At 47.3% G+C, this 18,599-nt stretch overlaps 1 protein-coding gene across 1 annotated transcript in view; it reads left to right on the forward strand.

Moving 5' to 3' along the window:
* The first annotated feature begins 257 nt into the window (after positions 1-257).
* The window catches only part of PGM1 (phosphoglucomutase 1), a 50,474-nt gene continuing 32,132 nt past the window's right edge, over positions 258-18,599 (forward strand). Inside the window, exon 1 of the mRNA XM_090048465.1 lies at positions 258-556. Within this exon, the coding sequence (XP_089904591.1) occupies positions 311-556 (246 nt within the window). The 5' untranslated portion in view covers positions 258-310. The remainder of the gene's footprint in view (positions 557-18,599) is intronic.

The following is an 18,599-nucleotide window of genomic DNA, read 5'->3' on the forward strand; positions in this document are numbered from 1 at the left end:
AAGCCAAAACCCCCCCAAAATAAAACACCAACATGGCCAGCTCTGCTGGAACCTCTTCCGGGAGGTTGCGTTTCACCACATGACGCAACGCCAGTCATGCCCTGGACCTTGCACTTGATACGCGGCCACCAGCTCCACCAGGCCTCGGCCTGACCGTCCTCTCTGGCAGCCCCGGGGGGGCGGGGCCGGGCGCGCTGCGCAGGCGCGGCCCGGCCCCGGGGGTGGAGCGAGGGCGGCTTGGCGGGGGAGCGCGGGGCGGGCGGCCGGTCACACTCCCGCCGGGCCCGGACGTGCCGCCGCCGCCGCCAGCATGGTGCAGGTCGAGAGCGTGCAGACGCGGCCGTACGCGGACCAGAAGCCCGGTACGAGCGGGCTGCGCAAGCGGGTCAAGGTCTTCCAGGACAGCCCGCACTACGCCGAGAACTTCATCCAGAGCATCCTGGCCACGGTGGAGCCGGCCGAGCGCGCCGCGGCCGCGCTGGTGGTGGGCGGCGACGGCCGCTTCTACATGCGGGAGGCCATCCAGCTCATCATCCGCATCGCCGCCGCCAACGGGGTACGGCCTGGCCTGGGGCCCGGGGAGAGGGAGGGCAGGGGCTCCCCGGGCTCCGCGCTGGCCCCGGTCTTGCCTCGCCCTTGGCTGCTCCTTGACATTTAAGGTAACCTTCGAGGCTCCACAGATAGGGTTTCCCCAGCTGCAGCCAAAGGTCACCCTGATGTTGGTCCCAGGGGCCGCGGGGCTTCTGCCACGACCTGCAGCGGGCGGCGTGTACCCGCTGGTCCGGGCAAGTGGTGGGCACGGAGGAACAGCTCCTTGCAAGTATCGCTGGGGCCCCGGGGGCGGAGAGTTTAGCCTGGTTCCTAAAGGGATTGGGACATCCTTGGAGGAAAGGGGCGGTTATCTCTGCTGAGCACGGCCTCAGCACGGGAGCGTCCCGAAATGCTGGAGGCCGAAAGAGGAACAGGGGGAGAAACCCGGGTCGTGCCTTGTTCCCTCTCTTTCAGCATCTGCTCTCTGCTGCAGGATGGTGGGCGAGATGGGCCTAGGGTCTGACCCTGTAAATGGCAGTTCTTTATGTCCTTATGTTAAGTGGCTTTGATCTTCATGGAAACTTTCTTTTTTCTTTGGAAGCAACTCTAATGGGGGACATGGGAGCAGCTTTTCAAGTATTTGAAAGGCAGCTTTGGTTCTCCCCTGGCCCAGAAGGCAGGATAAGAGGCAATAAACCAGAGGAAAACATATTAAAATTAGATTTTAGGAAACGTCTCTTAAACACGGGGCAAAGAAGCAAGTTCTTTAGGAGAGGTATAGGATCTGTCTCATTTTCTGGGTGGACAGGTGTTTTTCTTGGGATGGTTTAGGAGCAGCAAGCCAAGTAGAGGGTTGGACTAGGTGACCTTTGGCTGTGTGGTACACAGCAACGGGTTTATTTTATAATCTGGGTTATTCACAGATTTAAAAATGCAGTAGGAGTTAGGCACCTATATCCCTTAATAGCTGTACCTAAATTCCTACCCTGTAGCAGCAACTGTGTATTGTGTAGCTAGCAAGCATCTTCAGCTCAACCCACCCTTTAGTGCTGTTGTTATGCCTTTAGTGTGTGCTTGTAAGGAAATCTAATCTGCTGCTTTATGCCTAAACACAAGTGACTATTGCATTGTTGAGGCCTATTTGCTTGAGGAAACATAGAAAGTATAACTGACTTGTAACCACTTAGGGAGACTAAAGTTGTAATTGTTACATTGTCAGGGAAGTTCTCTGCAAGTCTGCACCTTACAAAAGGGGTAGTAGGAAAAGCAGGAAGTTGTTGTAATATTACATATCTATGAAGTGGAAGTGAACTGACACATTGATGCATCAAATGGAGACTAAGATGAATATATATTGCTTTCTAATGATGTGCATGGTAATTCAGACAACTGGCTTCATAGGTGAAATGTTGAAGACATCTGATGTCTGTGTCTGCAAACAGGGAGGTGTGTGACTTTCCTGATATGTTTGGTTCCACATGCTACTGAGTGTTTTTTTTTGTTTTTTGTGGTTTTTTAAAATAATTAAATAGTAGATCGATAAATAAGTAGTAGATCATGGTGTACCTCTAAGAGAGCTAGTCAGCTGCCTGATAAATCCACTTGTACGAAGCCCTGCAACCATCACATTAAGATGGGGTGGGCAAAATGTGGGCCAGGGGCTGGATCTGGCCCGCGGGGCTCCTAAAAAATTTAGAAAATTAATATTTATTTGCTCCTGGCTGCCTGTCAAAGATGACAGGAGCCAGGGGCAGTAGGACCCAGCAGCAAGACCCACCCAGCCCCGCCCCATCCCCCCCAACCAGAAGCCCCTGCCTAGCAGAGAGTTCTGGCCTGGGGCCATCCCTGCTTCCCTGTGTTGGAGAGGGAAATGTGGCCCTCCACAGCTTGCAAAAATTTGATAAGCGGCCCTCCACCCAAAATAATTGCCCACCCCTACACTAAGACCTTCAAATATACACCTAGGCAAGAATCTGCCCAGGACTTACCATTCTCCCTTGAGACCACTGAGACAGCATCCAGAGGCCAGACTGAGCCCAGGTGTTCATTGTCTTGATGCCAGAGAACAATGGAGAAGAACTGCTGCTGACTGCCTAATGCCTCAGCAAGGGCACACTTCTGTCAGGGTGATGTCCCTTAGCTTTTCTCCAACCAAGGAGTATCCAGAAGGCAGTGGGGGCTTGGGTTTTATGGTGCCTTATACTTACCTTACTTTGGAGGTTGCAACGCTGTAGTATTTTTATAGGAGCTACCTGCCACAGGTAGCTTCACGATGTGGCCACCAGACCCTCCAGTCAGATGCAGTTAATTGTCATACCCAGGACCAAAATAATAAATAATTCAGTAGCAAAAACTCCAAACGTGAGGTATTTGGGATGAAGAGAGGTATCTGCTTTCAATATGTGGGACTGTTCCCTCTTACTAGAATGATTTGATCAAGATTCATGTTAGTTGTGTCAGTGGACATCTTTCTTCGCCTGCCAAGGTGGTGGTGTGATGCTGCTAGGGACAGCTCGGTTGGAGGTACCTTGTGGAGGGAGACAACATCCTTTCAATGGGACTTCCATTGGCAGCATGCCATATGGAAAACATCTCGCTGCTTTGGGTGGCTTGTCTCCTGGCTCTTCTGATTTGCTTTCAGGAGCAGAAGACGGTAAACTTGGCCTCTTGTCAGACAAAGCTGTGCACTAGCCTAGTTGCAGGCTGGCTTGACAAAAGGACAAGGGTGGGTCGAACTGAAGATGCTTGCTAGTTGCACAATACACAGTTGCTGCTACAGGCTAGGAATTTAAGCACCTCATCCCTTAATAGTTGTACCTAACTCCTACGAATTTCACTGACTTCAATAGGAGTTAGTTACTAAAGCAGTAAAAGTTACTTGAAACCAGTATCATCTCACAGGACAAAACTGATCACTGTTTGAAGATATCTCTTGTCTTTTATGATTTCCTTGTTCTAGCAGCTCACTTTCAGTTTGTGCATGGGCTTGTTACTGCTCACCAAGAATTGACTTCTTCGTGTGTCTGCTGATGAAAAGAATAGAGGGGGGCAACTCTCTTGAGACTAAAAATAAAAACAGGAGCTTTTTCTTTTCGTTTGGTTCTTCTCTTACAAGGAGGTGGGATAGAAAGGAAGCATTTTTGGTGCTCGTCTGTAGCATATGTGCATAGCTGCACTGCCAGCAGAGAGAGCTTTGGATCCTCATGAATAAGCAAGCAGGGGAATTGGTTTCTGCAGGATAAAAGACTGGTTTGTCCCATGTTGGAAGTGTACCTAGGAGTCTAGTGGGATCTGGCATTTCTCCAGGACCCTGATCACTCACTACTCCATCAGGAGTGCTTCAGTCCACTCCAGCACTGCCAAGAAGTGAGAACTGCAGACTGAATTTAAGCAGCTGTTTCCTCAGGCGGGACTAGAAGGCTTAATCTTCCACATAGCTACAGCACTTCTGAGTGAACTGTAGTAAAGACCTATCTAGAAAAGGGATCCTCCTTAAATCAAATGCTTGTTTACGTTGTGGTTACAATTTTACTTTTTGGAGGGGGTGAAGGTAACAGGCCAGTGGATATTTCAATCAATCTCTGTGCAAACATGATGCACATGTGCAATCCTGTACATCTGCACTCAGACAAGCAGTGGTTACTTGGAGCCTGTTCCTGGCTGCAGCACCAGGTCATGCAGTATAAGGAGCATGCCAGGACCTGCAGGCTTTCCCAGCTTGGCAGGGGAAGCCAAGCAAGTGCTCTGGGGGCTTGAGGGGCCGACTCCTACTCGGGATGCACAGGATTGCTGCCTCCAGGCCCCAGAGCACTTGCCTGGGATGGCAGGAGAGTGTGGACAGCTCAGGGCTGCTGGCGTTCTACTGCCACATTGTGAACAGATGTCGGCCACAAGGAAGTAGCACAGTTTATTAGTACCTTTTTGTTGGTGTCCTTTGGTGCGCCATGTACGTGGCTGCCATAAAAAATATTGTGCTGCCATAAAAATATTTATGGCAGCACAAATGTGATGTTGGGTGACATGTTTTTATCCTAAGATGGGTCATTCTTAGGACAGAATTAGACTCTGAGAAGAAATGGGAAACGTTGCCTCCTATGCATGGTCTCCAACTTTTTCTTTCTTCTCTTTCTTCACAAGTACCTTTCCTTCTGTATTACTAATTTAAAAATAAACAGCTACTTCGTAAGACATCAACTGCTTGGCTATAGCCAGAGAGATGTCAAGCAGAAATATGGTAGTATTGCAACCGAAGATATACTTCACTTCCTAAAGGAAACAGAAAAATAATCTAGAATGATATGGGCAGCCACAAAAGAAATCTCTGTTTATTTTTACTTCTTTCAAATAAGATACAGATGTAGACTGACCAACCAAATATGCAGCATTACTGATCTCTCTCTCTCTTTCTTTTTTTTTTTCCTTCCTTTTTTTTAAGGTTACTTAAAAGTCTGAATTCCTGGTGCTAGATAGGACAAGGTACAAGATGTGTCCTGTAGAAGCTAGGAGAAGATGGCCTGTTTTGTGCAGTGTAATTTGATGCAATTACTGGCTGTGTTTGAACTGCATTGATCTAAATGAAACAGAGATGACCTCTAGCACTGCCAAACCTGGTTCAGAAGTCATCAGTCATGTCCATAAGAATAAGAGTCAACTAAAAGTAGTGAATGTGTTCTGCGGTTGTTTTACTATAGTTCTATTTAACTTCATTTGCTGCACAGTTTCTGAACATAGAAGGTACACCTGCTTCACTGTTTTTCTCTGTAACGCTGAGAATTAGGGATTTACTTTGCTTTTTATTTAAGTGGAGAGCTTATCAGACAGTAGCTTGATTGCTTGCTTTGGAAAACAGGAGATAGCACAAAACTAGTGAATAAATTCCTGAGAACTGGCAACACAAAGTTGTCCAGATAACTGAAATGAAAGTGGTGGTGCTGTGCGTGTACGTGTGTGGAAATTTATTTATTAGAATAGTTTTGAGGGGAATCTGTGTAGAAGTGAAGAGTTCTTCCAAAGGAAACTGGGAATTAAATGTGTAGCTAATATGCAGACAGTGAGGATAGGTTTTGACTATAGTTACAAATCCTCTGTTTGTAGTTTTGTTCAGTTGTTTGTAGCCAAACCAACTTGTCTGGTAAGAAATCACAGTGGAATTGATCTATACCGGGGTGGGCAAAATGCAGCCTGTGGGCTGGATGTGGCCCGCCAGGCTACTCTATCCGGCCCTCAGGGCCCCTAAAAAAATCTAGAAAATTTAATATTAATCTGCCCCTGGGTGCCTGTCATGTGGCCCTCAATGGCTTGCCAAAACTCAGTGAGCGGCCCTCACCTCAAAATAATTGCCTGCCCCTGATCTATACCATAAGTTAATCTGCCTGTTGCAAAGCCATACAGTACTGGGAGGCTAAGTGGCCTGGCCTCATATGATGATAGGTCCCATTTTTGGTTCAGGACTTTCTGGTATGTTGCCCAGCTAGCAGTTGTCCTAGTTTGGTGACACCATTACAGCTCCATGCCATATGATCGCTAGTTTTAGGTGGGGGTAAGCATGATGGGGTGATTTTTGTCTATTATCTTATTCAAACTGAATATGCCTAAAGATTTATCTTGGCTAATCATGGGCTATACATTGGACTGGTTTGTTGGAAATTATGGTTGTTCCATGGCTGGTCCATTTTAACTAGTATGAGAATACAGCGCGTTAACTATAACCCAAATTGTTTTGTTGCAGTTATCTAAGGGTCATTTTGTGCATCCTGCTTATTTGAGAGACTTGTCTGTTGTGTCAAGAGCTTTTTCATGCATATTCTTGTATTTGTAGTGTCTGACCCTTGCTTGGACCTGTGTCAAGTTATACTGTTGCTTGAATATATACTGAGATGTCCTGGTCACCACCTGCCTCTTACTGAGAGTCAGAATTGACATTATCTCAAATGTAGGTAAAAATTGTATTTTCCTTGGGATAAATCTAGATCCGATCATGAGACTAATATGGTTCTAGTTTTCCACTAGTGCTACCCTCTCTCGAGTGCCCACTGCTACCGTTTCAGTAGAGATATTATCTCCCTGGTCTCCCATCAAGTAAATAGCCTGGTAGAGCTGGAAAGCATCCAAGTTTGAGCAATTCCATTTTATTTGTACCAAGTCCTGGACTGTGCTCTGCATGTATATGCTGGGCTTGTTTTGTTTAAGCTCATTGACGAATGCCGTGTTCGACTGCTTTGGGAAAGTGCAAACAGTGCTTCCGCTAAGAACACTATACGTATGAAAGGGAGGTGGTTTGTGTGACGAACAGCGTTGTAACCCTCTCCTCCCAAGGAATAGTTTTCATGATGGACAGAAGTGCGGTCTACCCCTTCTCCGTTCTGACATTTCATTTCTGTTGCTCTGCTCATCTGCGTCTTTTTCTCCATCTTATTTGCCGGTAAACCCAGTCCTATTGATCTGCATAGGAACATTTGGACTCCTTTTTCTTAGGACAGTTACCTTTCGTGCACTATTTCCTCTTAGCCTCTCCAGTGGCCTTCCTTTCCTTTGCGCTACTCTGCCTCATGCTAAGCAGTATGCTGTAGTGGAGGGCTGTCCAGTGTCTAAGGGACCAGGAGCCACATGCCCAATGAGCCACACCAGTGGGAGCTACACACCACAGGGGCTGCACTAGTGGGGCCATGCCATGCAGGTGTGCAGGCGCTCCCTGACCATGCTGCATTGTTCACACGAGCACACTCTCACGCTATAGCACCCGCAGCTCCCCGTGGGCTCGCCTGTGCTACGTGCTACAAGTGCTCCAGGCTGCTGGCTCACTGAGCACAGCAGGCTGAGCTGGGCTGCATTGTCCTGCCCCCTGAGGTTGGGCCAGGCAGAGAAAGCCAGGGGAGGGAGGAGCAGCCCTGAGTCCCTGGTTGCTGCTGTAGCTGAAGCAAGGGGCAGCAGTGGTCAGGTAGGAGCCAGGGACTGATGTTAACCCCTGTTGGACAGCCCTGGTTTGGTCAGTGGATAGATACAGCAGTGAACTGGGCTTCAGAAGACCTAACTTCTGTCTGAGCTTGGCCACGAGCTTCATGGGAGACCTTGGGCAAATCATTTCCCCTCTGTGCCATAGGTTCTGCATCCAGTACGGGAATAAGGATGCAGACCTCCATTGTAAAGTGCTTTGAATGCTAGTGTTAGAAAACACTAAATAAAAGCTGGATATTATTGTTACTCAGCCAGGCTTCAGTGTCTAGCACTGTCCTGGTCTGTCAGTCACCTGATGCTGATTGCCCTTTAACTTGTCAAAGACTCATGGGTGATAAGACTTTTTTCCAGTTTGTCTGGTCAGGGTAGATTGATTTTTAAATCGCTAGGTGGAAAGCTTCCATTTAAATAATTAATTTTAATGAACTTTTTCCACTTGTACTTTGCACTTTTCTTGAGAAGGTGTCTTTCTCACTGATTTATAGTAGTGAATCTACATCTATTAAGGATTATATAATAGGGCCTTTACATTAAACTCAAGACATCATTTGTTACTGAGGAAGGTATGCCATAACTGTACATTTTTATTTAAGCAATTATGTGAGTTAATGTTTTCAAATTCCTATTAGTTCTGAATTTTTCATATATTTAAAAATGGCTAGAAAATTATTTACTAGATAATGAACTTTCTTGCTCAGCATTTTGTTGAGCAGCTGCGTTAAGCTGGTAAATGGAATTTAGTTGGATTCATAAAAGGGCACATCAGGTTAAAGGCTTGAACTCCAGAGTTAGATGTTACCCCTTGAAAAATGTGTAGTAACTGCCAGGTGAAACTTTAGTGTGCTCGCTCCACTCAGTTTCATCCTGGGGTAGCATTTGCTCAAGACCACTCTCTCCCCCACCCTACCTAGTGATCTGTAGCACCTACTTCTGGCTGCCAGCTTGAGTTGTGTCTGCTTCTTATTATAAAGTAAAATCCAAGAAAAGTTGCTCCATCAACATTGTCATGCGTCAGCACCTGCAGCTCTCTCCTTTTTTTTCCTGACTATCTACCCTCCCTACTGACTGTTGTGTGTACACCCCTCTTTCTCCTTGGAATCTGAGCCCCATGTCCTCTGTGAAATAACCAGTTTAACATGGTAGAGGCAGCACTGTAAATGCATGAGGCTACATTTCAGATGTGAATGAAGAGGATAGAATAAATTAGTACCATTATTCTACTTTTCATGGTGCGCCATTTCATTGGAATGCCCCAAACACAGGAAAGAAGAGTGGGTAGATATAAGCTGTGGCCCTTATTCTTCTTGCAAATGTTGTCATGATCACCACTGGAGATACCCTTGTTATCTCAAGTCTGGCATTTGGGATCTGCTGAGCTTGCAGAAACAGCTATATAGCAGCACTATAATTATAGCCTGGGGGGCTGAATCTCTTGTCACACAAGTTTTAGGTTAACATAACACCGACCTTGGTGGAGTTGCTCCTGATTTTTATCAGTTGAAAGACAAAAAAAAAAATAATCGTTAACCCAGAGGTGAGGTTTTCTGGTGGCATCTGAGATCCTTCCTGAACGTTGCATTCAGTGACATTCAGACCTCTGAAAACAAGTTTGAAAACCTTAACTTGTCAAATTCCAGCTATCAGGAAATACAGAGCTAAGGCGTACACTAGCTCAGGGGTAGCTAACCTGCAGCATGGGTAGGCAGCCTGCATGTGTGTGGCATGCAGTAGGTTGGGCAGGAATTAGTAGCAAATCAGGCAGGGGAAAGGGGATCAGAGTGGCACTTGGGGAGGGCACAAGTTTAAACTTGTGGCAGTCCTGCCAAAAAGGTTGGCCCCCGCTAAACTAACTCAACTTTGGCTCTATTCTTTTTGAACAATGACCCAGTATTTCCAAAATACACAAACTTTGCCCTCTGCCTTTGCAAAAAGAACATGTCTTCTGTCAGGACAGGGTGCACAGCCACTGTGGCATGGCACCTAACCCCTTTTCTCTTTTGAGACGAAGCTTGTTTCAGCTGTGCTCCCTACACTGAACCTGTGTCCCTGGACACAACCTCACCTTTGCTAAATTCTACTCTTTCTCCAGCTCTTACAGTCCATTCATGACTGCTTGCAGGATTCCTTTTAATATGGGACTTTCACTACACTTTATTAACCCCATGCTTCTCCCTGCCTCCTTGCTGACAATCTTTGGTGCGAGTTTGCTCCTCTGGGCTGCTACTGACATCCTACAGAACTTGTCATGAGAATGAGACGCAATGCATCCCTGCTAATATTCCCCATACTTCTCTTTTCAGTTTTTTTTGTTTGTTTGTTTTCTGGGGCGGGGTGTAACTTGGATCCCTGCCAAGGGACAGGATTCACTAGATTTCCTCCAATCATAATCACCACTATATTAAGTTGCTCCAAATAATATCCACACCAAACAATGCAGAGGCACTTAATGTAAATGCAACTGCAGTGCACAAAAAGAGCTCCAGTGTCTCTTGCCAAGTCCCAGGTTAAAATTAAGATTGCATTGGTGTGTGCCTTAATGCTTCACTTCCTGATTTTCAGAGGTTTGAGTGTTGATATTCTGGGAGGATCTGAGATATGGCTGGACAACCTTAGCTGTGTGTTAGTGGTGGCTTGTTGCTGTGAATTCCTAGTGGGTTTTTAAACATTAAAAGAAAAGTTTGTTTTGTTTTTTTGCAGGGGTTAGTCATAATCTTGCCAGTAATAGCAACGTGGGGGTTTGCACTTGACATGTTGCAGTGGCTTCCTGAAGGATGAGGATGCTAGATAGCTCTCAAGTGGGTCCCTCACCCCTTCAGTCCATTATCACACACTCTGTGATAATGGAGTGGGCTGAGGTCATGCTTTGAACAGTGCTGAGTGCTGGCAGGGCTTATAAAAGAAATCACAGGCATGGTCTGTGTCCCAAAATCTTGACAGTTTCACTGGAAGTGAGTGCAGGCTGCACCACTCTCCTTCCTGTCCTGTTTGCCATGAAACATCATTTCCAGCCCCATCCCTGTCCCGTTGGCAGTAAGCCAGCAGCTGTATAGAAATCTGCAAAGTTCCTCCTTGCCGTCAGGCACCCTCTGTTGCTGAGTGCTCTTATCACGGGTCCCCGCTTGTGTACAGAACGGTCAAACATTTCTTTACTTTTGTAGGCCAAGCTGTCTCCTGAGACGGACCCCATCCCCCTCTTTTACCAAGGCCTCCCAGTCATGCCTCTGGCCTTCCCTCCCAGCTGTTTCCCTCTCCACTTGGAGCTGTCACATGCCTCAACTTTTTGTTCACTGGATTTCAAAGATTTCAATCTGTATTACCTTCGGGGCCCCCCAGCTCCCATGGGTGACAGGGAAACGGGCTGAGCCTCTACAGAGGGAAGGAGTCTCCCAGATTGCAGAACATGTGGGATGGGGAGTGCAGGGCTCCTGCCACTACAGAAGGTCAGCTCCTTGGGTTTAGTATGCATAGAGGAAATGGGGTGGGACGGCAGCCCAGCATGGCTAATCCTGCTCCCCTCTTCCCTTCACACATATGCACAAGACACTAGTGCCTTCCCTTGCCTCTCCTACTAAACTCTTCTCCTGGACCAGAGTCTCACAATCTCTCAAATATACCTATATTCCCCTCCCCATAATCCCTCTCTTCTCACCACAGCCCCAAAGCCCTCTCTTTTTATTCCTCCCCTCTGTCCCTCACAACAAGACTTTCTTTATCATTCATTTTCCTTTTGAGTGTGCTCAGAGCACTTTGCTGTACTTGAATTACATTTCCTCAAAATAACAAACTCTCCTGTCGGAGGTAGATTTTAGTAACAGATCTTCATTTTTTTTTATTTTTTTTTTTGGTGCCAAAAGTCAGGTTTATACTTGAATTTGACCACTACTCAGTCGACCTAAGGGCAACAGCTTGTTTCCTTGAGCGACCCAAGTCTTAGGAAAGCACAACAGAAGTGGTCTTTGACCAGTCTTTCTGCCCATGAGCATTATGATCCAAATGGTGCATGAATATTTGGCAGGCATCTCTCCCAAGAGCTTAACTCTTTTTCTGAACAATGCATCCAAGTATGGCATCCCTCCAAAACTTTGGTATAATTTGTCAACTTGAAGTGCTGTTTCAGTGTTTGGGCTGAATGAACCTCTTGCTCATGTGAACTCCTTCCTCCCCATTAGGACTGCTAGCCTTACCCACACAAGGGATGGCAAATTTCAAGGCAACCTTACTAAACATGCACTCAGAAACTTTTGGTTGACCTTTTAAACAGAAAGGGCTTGTCAGCCTGAAGTGTAGCAGAACGTGGAAGCTCAGACCTAGGCCTAGTATCCCTCCAGTCGAGCCAGTTCTGAAAGATTTTGCCACTAGCTGCAGCGATCCCACAGGCTCTAAACCAATACTTATTTGCCCTGGTCAAGTTGCTGCTGTGTCTGCTTTCTGTCATGTCAGGCCTCTGCTGCCCATCCCACTTCTTTTCTAATTCTTACCAGACCCCACAGTAAACCTACTGCACTGGGTCTAAAATCTGGATGCATGGTCCATCTAGGTAGCACCTAAACCAGGGATGCTCAGCTCCCAGCCCATGGGCTGGATCTAGCCTGCAGCCCTGCCATCCAACCCTTGAGGCTCCCTATGGGTTCAGAAATTTAACTGTGGGAGAGTAGTGGTACTGCTCCTCTGCTGCCAAGTTTCTGGACCCATGGGGAGCCCTGGGCCCTGTGTGCTAGATTGGGTGCCTGATCGCAGCACACGGGACCACAGAGGCAGCACTGGGTCCCACAACCCAATCCTGACACCAGGGGCTGGGAGGGGGTGATGCTGGTCCCCAGGGTCCAATCTTGGTGGAGAGTGGGGCTGGGAGAGGGTAGTGCCAGGATCCGGGAACCCAATCCTAGTGCCCCAGGGCAAGAGGGAATGGTGCTGAGATCCTGGGAACCAATACCAGCATGGGGGAGGGAGGGGGTGGTGCCAGGTCCTAGAATCCAGTCCTGGCCCACGGGGATCTTTCTGGATTGCAGACTGGACCCACCCCACTACCACTGACCTAAACATTTTGCAACAAAATAAAATGTATGCAGCAACTTGAAATATGGTACATGGAAGACATGAGCTTCGACCAAGAGCTTTGGAAGTTCTTTCAAGTAGCCATCGCGGACAGTGTAGCACTTGACAGTGCCCATCTTCATCTGTCACGCTGGATGGAAAGCTAGTGCCTTTTGCAGCTGCAGTGTAGCATCGTGTAGGGCTCTAGCACTGTCCTGTTATGAAAAGGGCATATCTACAGCACAGCAGTACATACACCCTGAGGCCACCAGCCCAACCTCTCCAACTTGCTTTTTCCAAACCTGGAAATATGCAAGGCTGTTCCCAGGTTGTCTTCAGCATCTGCTCTCAAGCATAGCAGAGACCAGTGTCTTGAGACAGCTTAGGTGGAGCTTCCCAGAGCAGCCTCAAGGCTATGATTTCAAATGCAAGCAAGAGTGAGTGGTGGGCTTGTTAAGTTAATGTTTATGGTTATGCCAGCTCAAGAGTTTGGCTTTTTTCCAGCAACACTGATTGGGAGTGATCAGTGAACTAACAGGCATGTCTGGGTTGGGTGAATGGAGTATCAAGACTCATGGTCATTTGAATAGGTCTATGTGGGAAGCAAAAGAGAGGTAAGGAAGGAGACCAGACCAGGAGGGTTGGGTCTGTCCAGTGGAATGGTTACCAGGCAACAAATTGCAAGGCAGGATGAAAGGTGAAGGAGGGAAAAGCCACCTCATGAGGAAGGCAGAAGTCACCTAGTGACTAATCAGGGGTCTGGAAGAAGTGTGGAAGGGAAGGGTCTGTTTCCAGCTGTTACAGGACATGTGGGTAGGAGGTGGGGGAGAGAAAGGGACCACAACATTTGGAGGAGAATCCTTGTGCAGATGCGAGATCCAAGTCTCTTTAGAGAACTCTGACCTAAGCCAAAAGGATGCACCAGTCTTGAGAAGAAGCAGGCAGGGAAATATCCGTAAGTGTTTGTTATTCTGCCCAGGTCTGTATATCTTATGTCTGTTTTCAAGGTTAATGAGTAATTAATGTAAATGCAGGGTACTGTGACAGATGCAGGTCCAAGGGCAGCAGTGATGCCTCCTGGTGGCCACATAATTCCTGACCCAGCTCCAACTCTAGAGTCCCTCACCTTCTTTACTGTCCTGCCACGACTTTGATGTTAAGATTCATTAGGATGGAAGCTGCTTAAGGGTCTTGGGGTGAACCTGACATTGTTCAAGGGTCAGGCCTTGGCCTTCACAGCCTCTGCCTTATTTGCTGTAGCTGAGCCCTCTAGCTCTAGTCTGCAGACCAGACCAAGCTTCAGGGTCCCCAGCTTCTTGCCCTCTTGGATTCTATTAGTTCATCCCTCTCAGGCTACCTCTGCTTGGGCTCCAGGCCCTGTCTCTGCCCCGCCCAGGTGCTGGGCCCTTTGGTCCCCATAGTCTCTGTCCTCCCCTTCTTGGGCTCTGTGCAGCTGACATGCCCCCTGCAGGCACTAGGGGACCTCCTAAATCACCCCTACAGTCCCCCCCCCCCCCAACCTCTAGGTAAAACTGGGATCAAACCACAAATAGAAGCCCTTCTGGCTCTAACAAAACTGCTACCCCAATTCTGGGCACGGATCTGTTGCTAGCCCTCAGGTCTAGTGGACTCAGGGCCTAGTGTACTCAGTCTGCTTCTGCCTCACAGGTGCCTTTGCAGACATCCTTGCTTTGTTCCCACATCTGGGCTTCGGGCCCCATCTGTGGGGCTGCCTTATATTTCTCCGGCTGTGCTCCTATTCTGGTCAGCGGACTTCTTCAAGGTTGCCTGCCAGTGTCTCCTAATGAATTTCATCAACTGCTTTCCACATGGACACAGTTGCAGCTGTGCCCTGGCTGATGGCAGGGATCCCCAGGCTCTTTCTCTCAGTGATGGAGCTGACAGGCACTCATGAAATTGGGGCTGTGGAAAAGGATGAGTTTAAGCTAGGGGTGCACTGATAAAGATTTTCTTGGCTGATACCGATAGCCTATTATTCAGTAGGCATATCAGCCGATAGCAATCCAATAACTGATTTAGAAGCACAGCTGGGCAGCATGGAGAGCAGCTCCCTGGAGGTAAGTCTGTGAAGGAGAAGGGAAAGGGCTTGCGGAGAGCAGATTGAGGTCCCCACAGTGAGGGAGGGGATGGGGCAAGGGCTTGAGGCACTGCCCGGACAGGGGGGTGAATGGGACCCCAGGGCCAGGGCAGTGGGACAGAACCATGGGTGGCTTGTCCAGAGGATCAGTGTCCTGGCACTTAAAAATGGTGGCAGGGGTGCTTGAACCAAAGTTTGTCAAATAAGCTTTAGATCAAGTGCCACCAGCACCATTTTTAAGCATGGGGATGCTTTTTGGAGCTGAGCCAAGTGGGGCAAGGGCAAAGCCAGGGTGTCCACTGTGGACTCAGGGCTCTCTGTGCTACTGCCTTTGCCCTGGGATCCACACATCGGCTGTGTGCCCTCTGCCAATCTAGCAGCAGGAGGCACAACTCGCTGTTGCCACTGCTCGAGGGTGGGCAGGGGCTATGTGACCAGCGCACAACTCCTGCGGCAAAGGCAGAGGTGCAGAGAGACCCAAGGCCACGGCAGGCAGCCCACCTCTGCCCTCACCCTGTGCACAAATTGGCGGGGGGGAAGGCACATGCTCCCATGCCTCTCCTGGGGCTATGTGTAGTGGTGGGGAGCCACACCCTCCCCCCCAAGTCCCCTGGACAAGCCACCTGTGGCCCTGTCCCACTCCCTGCCCTGGCCCCAGGGTCCCATTCACCATCCTGGCTGGACAGCACCCCCAGCCCCTGCCCCACTTCTTCCCTCACCATGGGGGCCTCAATTATGCCCCTTCCCTCCCTCATGCCCCTTCTCCTTCACAGACTTGCCTGCAGAGTGCTGATCTCCACGCTGCCTGGATGAATTCCTGGTGGCTGTACACATGCATGTGGTGTCCAGGGGCCCTGGCCAGAAGGCATATTATATTTATTGATGACATTATTGGCTACACCAGCCAAAAAAAAGCCGATAGCCAATACTATATTTTTTTTATTGGTGCCGATCTGATATGGCACCAATATATTGGTGCACCTCTAGCTTCAGCTACTGAGAAGTCTATGGGATCAGCACTGAAGCTGGACGTGTAAGCTGGACTTCATGGCTTCCTTTCTAAGCAGGGGATGTAGACAAAAGCCGTGCCCAAGAAATATGCCACGGTGGCCAAGGAAAGAAGTAGCGCTGCAGGCTACTCAGACCAAGGGAATCTTAGGGCTATACAGGTTGAGCAATCATACAAGCAACCTAGTGAGTGTGCAAGACAGGGGCAGATTTCTGAGTGCTGTGCAGCACTTTCTCTGGTAAAGTTTACATACTTTGTGAAAACACAAGCTTGCTTGTCTCTATCATTAAAAGAAGTCAACATTTTAGTAGGAAAAAGTTCATAGTCCGGGACATGTTTTTGCATATCCAATCCTTGCTGGTAGCAACTGGAAAACCCCACCCCTGAAGCATTTGGTGGTTACTAAATCACCCTGAATCATTTGGAGACCATGTGATCACCAAGTACTAATATTTCTTAGTAAATATCATCCTTGTTAGCTGCTCAATATGAAGTGTCAGGACAAGAAACATTAGTCTATTGGTCATCAGCCTTGCTTAGTGTTTACATCCACATTCACTGTTCGGGACTATACCAGTGTCTACATCTTTTTTGGACATCTTTCAGGACTATGATAATATCTAGAGGAGCCAGCCTCTCAGTATCATGAGGACACGCTGATGCTGAGTTGGGTTTAATCCAGAGTGAAAGGCTATTTAATAGTTATGGCAACGGACTTGGTTTTGTCCAAACTGGTAACCAGACAGCAGCTGCAGTTGATGGTTCATCTGGTCAGTTTACTAGATCAGAGCCAACAAAGCAATGTCATAAGCATATTGGAGGTCCTAAAGCAAAATGGTGTCCAGCTTGCTGTCAGGAACTTGGGCATCGTTCAGCTTATTCATCGTCACCAGTCAGTGCTGATATTAAAGGTGGAGACGAGACAGAAGGTGCAACGAGGAAAGCGTGCTGTGTATTTATGTGCATCATGAACTTGGAGGCAGTTCTCAATTTGCATTATAGAGCTCTGGCAATAACACCACTTATCACGGGGCCACCAAGTTGCCATATTGAATTCCATAAGCTAGGTTTTTGGAGATGCCAGCCCTTCTACAGCTACAGGTTATGTACAGCATGGGTAGTGACAGGTGTGCAAGATTTCTCCCCTTCTTCCACTGCCAAAATTTCTCTCATCACCTGTATGGCTGTAATGTGACCTTAATCTATTCTCCACGCCATTTAGACCTTTATTCTTAACAGTGAATTTTGACACAGATGCCTACCTTGTCAGTTTAGGGTACAGTGTTAAACAGCCATCAGATATGGCAAAGATAAAGGCCTTGTGTTTCATATCTGTCCCCTTCCAGCCCCTGTTAGCTTGGAATCCAAGTGAAGTAAAACAGTCCGTTCCTCCTAGCTAGAAAACTCTACAGCAGTGTTTCTCAAGCTTTGTAGATGCAAGGTGCCCCTCAATCTTGAAGCAGTCTTTGAGGGTCTTGAAACATGCCTCCAAAAATGCCAGCTCCTAGTTTGGACTCATTTTTAACTACAGAAAAATAATAGAGCAATTTTTCTTTTGCAATGAACTGTGACCACTGCAGAGGTCAGAAGGTTTTTAACACTATGGTCTCCTTTTTGGAATATCTGAGTTTATCTTGTGGATCATGTTTGCACATCTAAGAGTGCTAACATTGTGTTTCACCCTGCGGCACCCTTGAAAGGATCTCAGGGCACACCACTGTGCTGCAGCACCCTGCCTGAGAATCACTGCTCTACAGTATCTGCTTTCATTTCAGTGTCACATCTCTGGCAGCAGAGCCCTGTGTACTCCAGAGTCTCCATACCTCTCACAATAGAAAGTCAAACTAACCAAAAAGAGGAGGAAGGGGGGCAGGGATATATTGCATTCTTAATTAATTAAATACACAAATGTGTAGTGTGTCCATAGTTCCTTTTTCCCCTGCCAGTGTTTGAGAGGTTTCATGTAAATCTCCCCTATGTATGCAGCAAAGAGGGAGTTGATTCTAGTGGCTTGTTGCTTTTTGTATGTAATTGAATAATGAGGGATTTCATGGGACAGTAAGCTGATCTCATGGTGCCATCTGGGCCTGAGAAGGGGAAAAAGACTTAGTAAGCAATTTAATACCAGTGGGAGATTCCCATGTGAATCTTATTGCAATGATCAAGCAACAGATGTACTGTGTGAAGTGAATACAGGCCGTACCCATTCTACTCCAGGTTTTTTTTTCCTCTTCTGTACCACTAGATGGAAACCTCTGCATATGAATAGACTACGTGCCACAGTGCATGTTCACTTCTGGATACCAAAATAAGATGTGCAAATCAGTGTTAGTACAAAGCTTTAAAGATGTCAAGTTACATTAAGATTGTACCACTGGATTACTCTCCAAAATAAAAGGGAGGATTTCTGAGGTTCAAATATTACAGTTAAATCTAAAGTTTTAGTTTTTCACATTTGGTGTGTTTTAGTCGAATGGATGCATCATAAGAACATTTATTTATGTATATGTAGCTACTTATAACCAAAGTCCGATTTTTCTTTACATACTGGGAAGCGTCACTGTCGCAGAACAGAATTCCCCAGTCCTTTCTATAAAGCTGAACAAAATCACTTTTCAGGGGGGAATAGGGAGGAAGAGGCCTATTTTATTTTTAAATATCCAACTTGATTTAAAATCCCCTTTTTTCAAATATCTTAGTTCCTTGGGCTTCTTTTTCAAAACTAGGCGTTCACAAAAGATAACTAGACCAATGTGTATCTGTCCAAAGCCAGCCTTCATACAGTAAAGTGAGTGGGGTTTTCTCTGCACATCAGGAGACCCTCTCTGCAGAAACTGCCCCCCTCCGGAAAATGAATGCAAATCCTCTACCCCATAGACTTAGCCTTGCTGCTTCCTGGTCCGATGCTGCGTTCTTTGGTAGGAAACTGAAATGTGAAGGAACCATGGGCTGTTTTTATGTCTTGCTGGGTGT

Source organism: Crocodylus siamensis, chromosome 5 (genome assembly GCF_052110815.1).
Source record: "Crocodylus siamensis isolate JL-2025a chromosome 5, ASM5211081v1, whole genome shotgun sequence".
NCBI lineage: Eukaryota > Metazoa > Chordata > Crocodylia > Crocodylidae > Crocodylus > Crocodylus siamensis.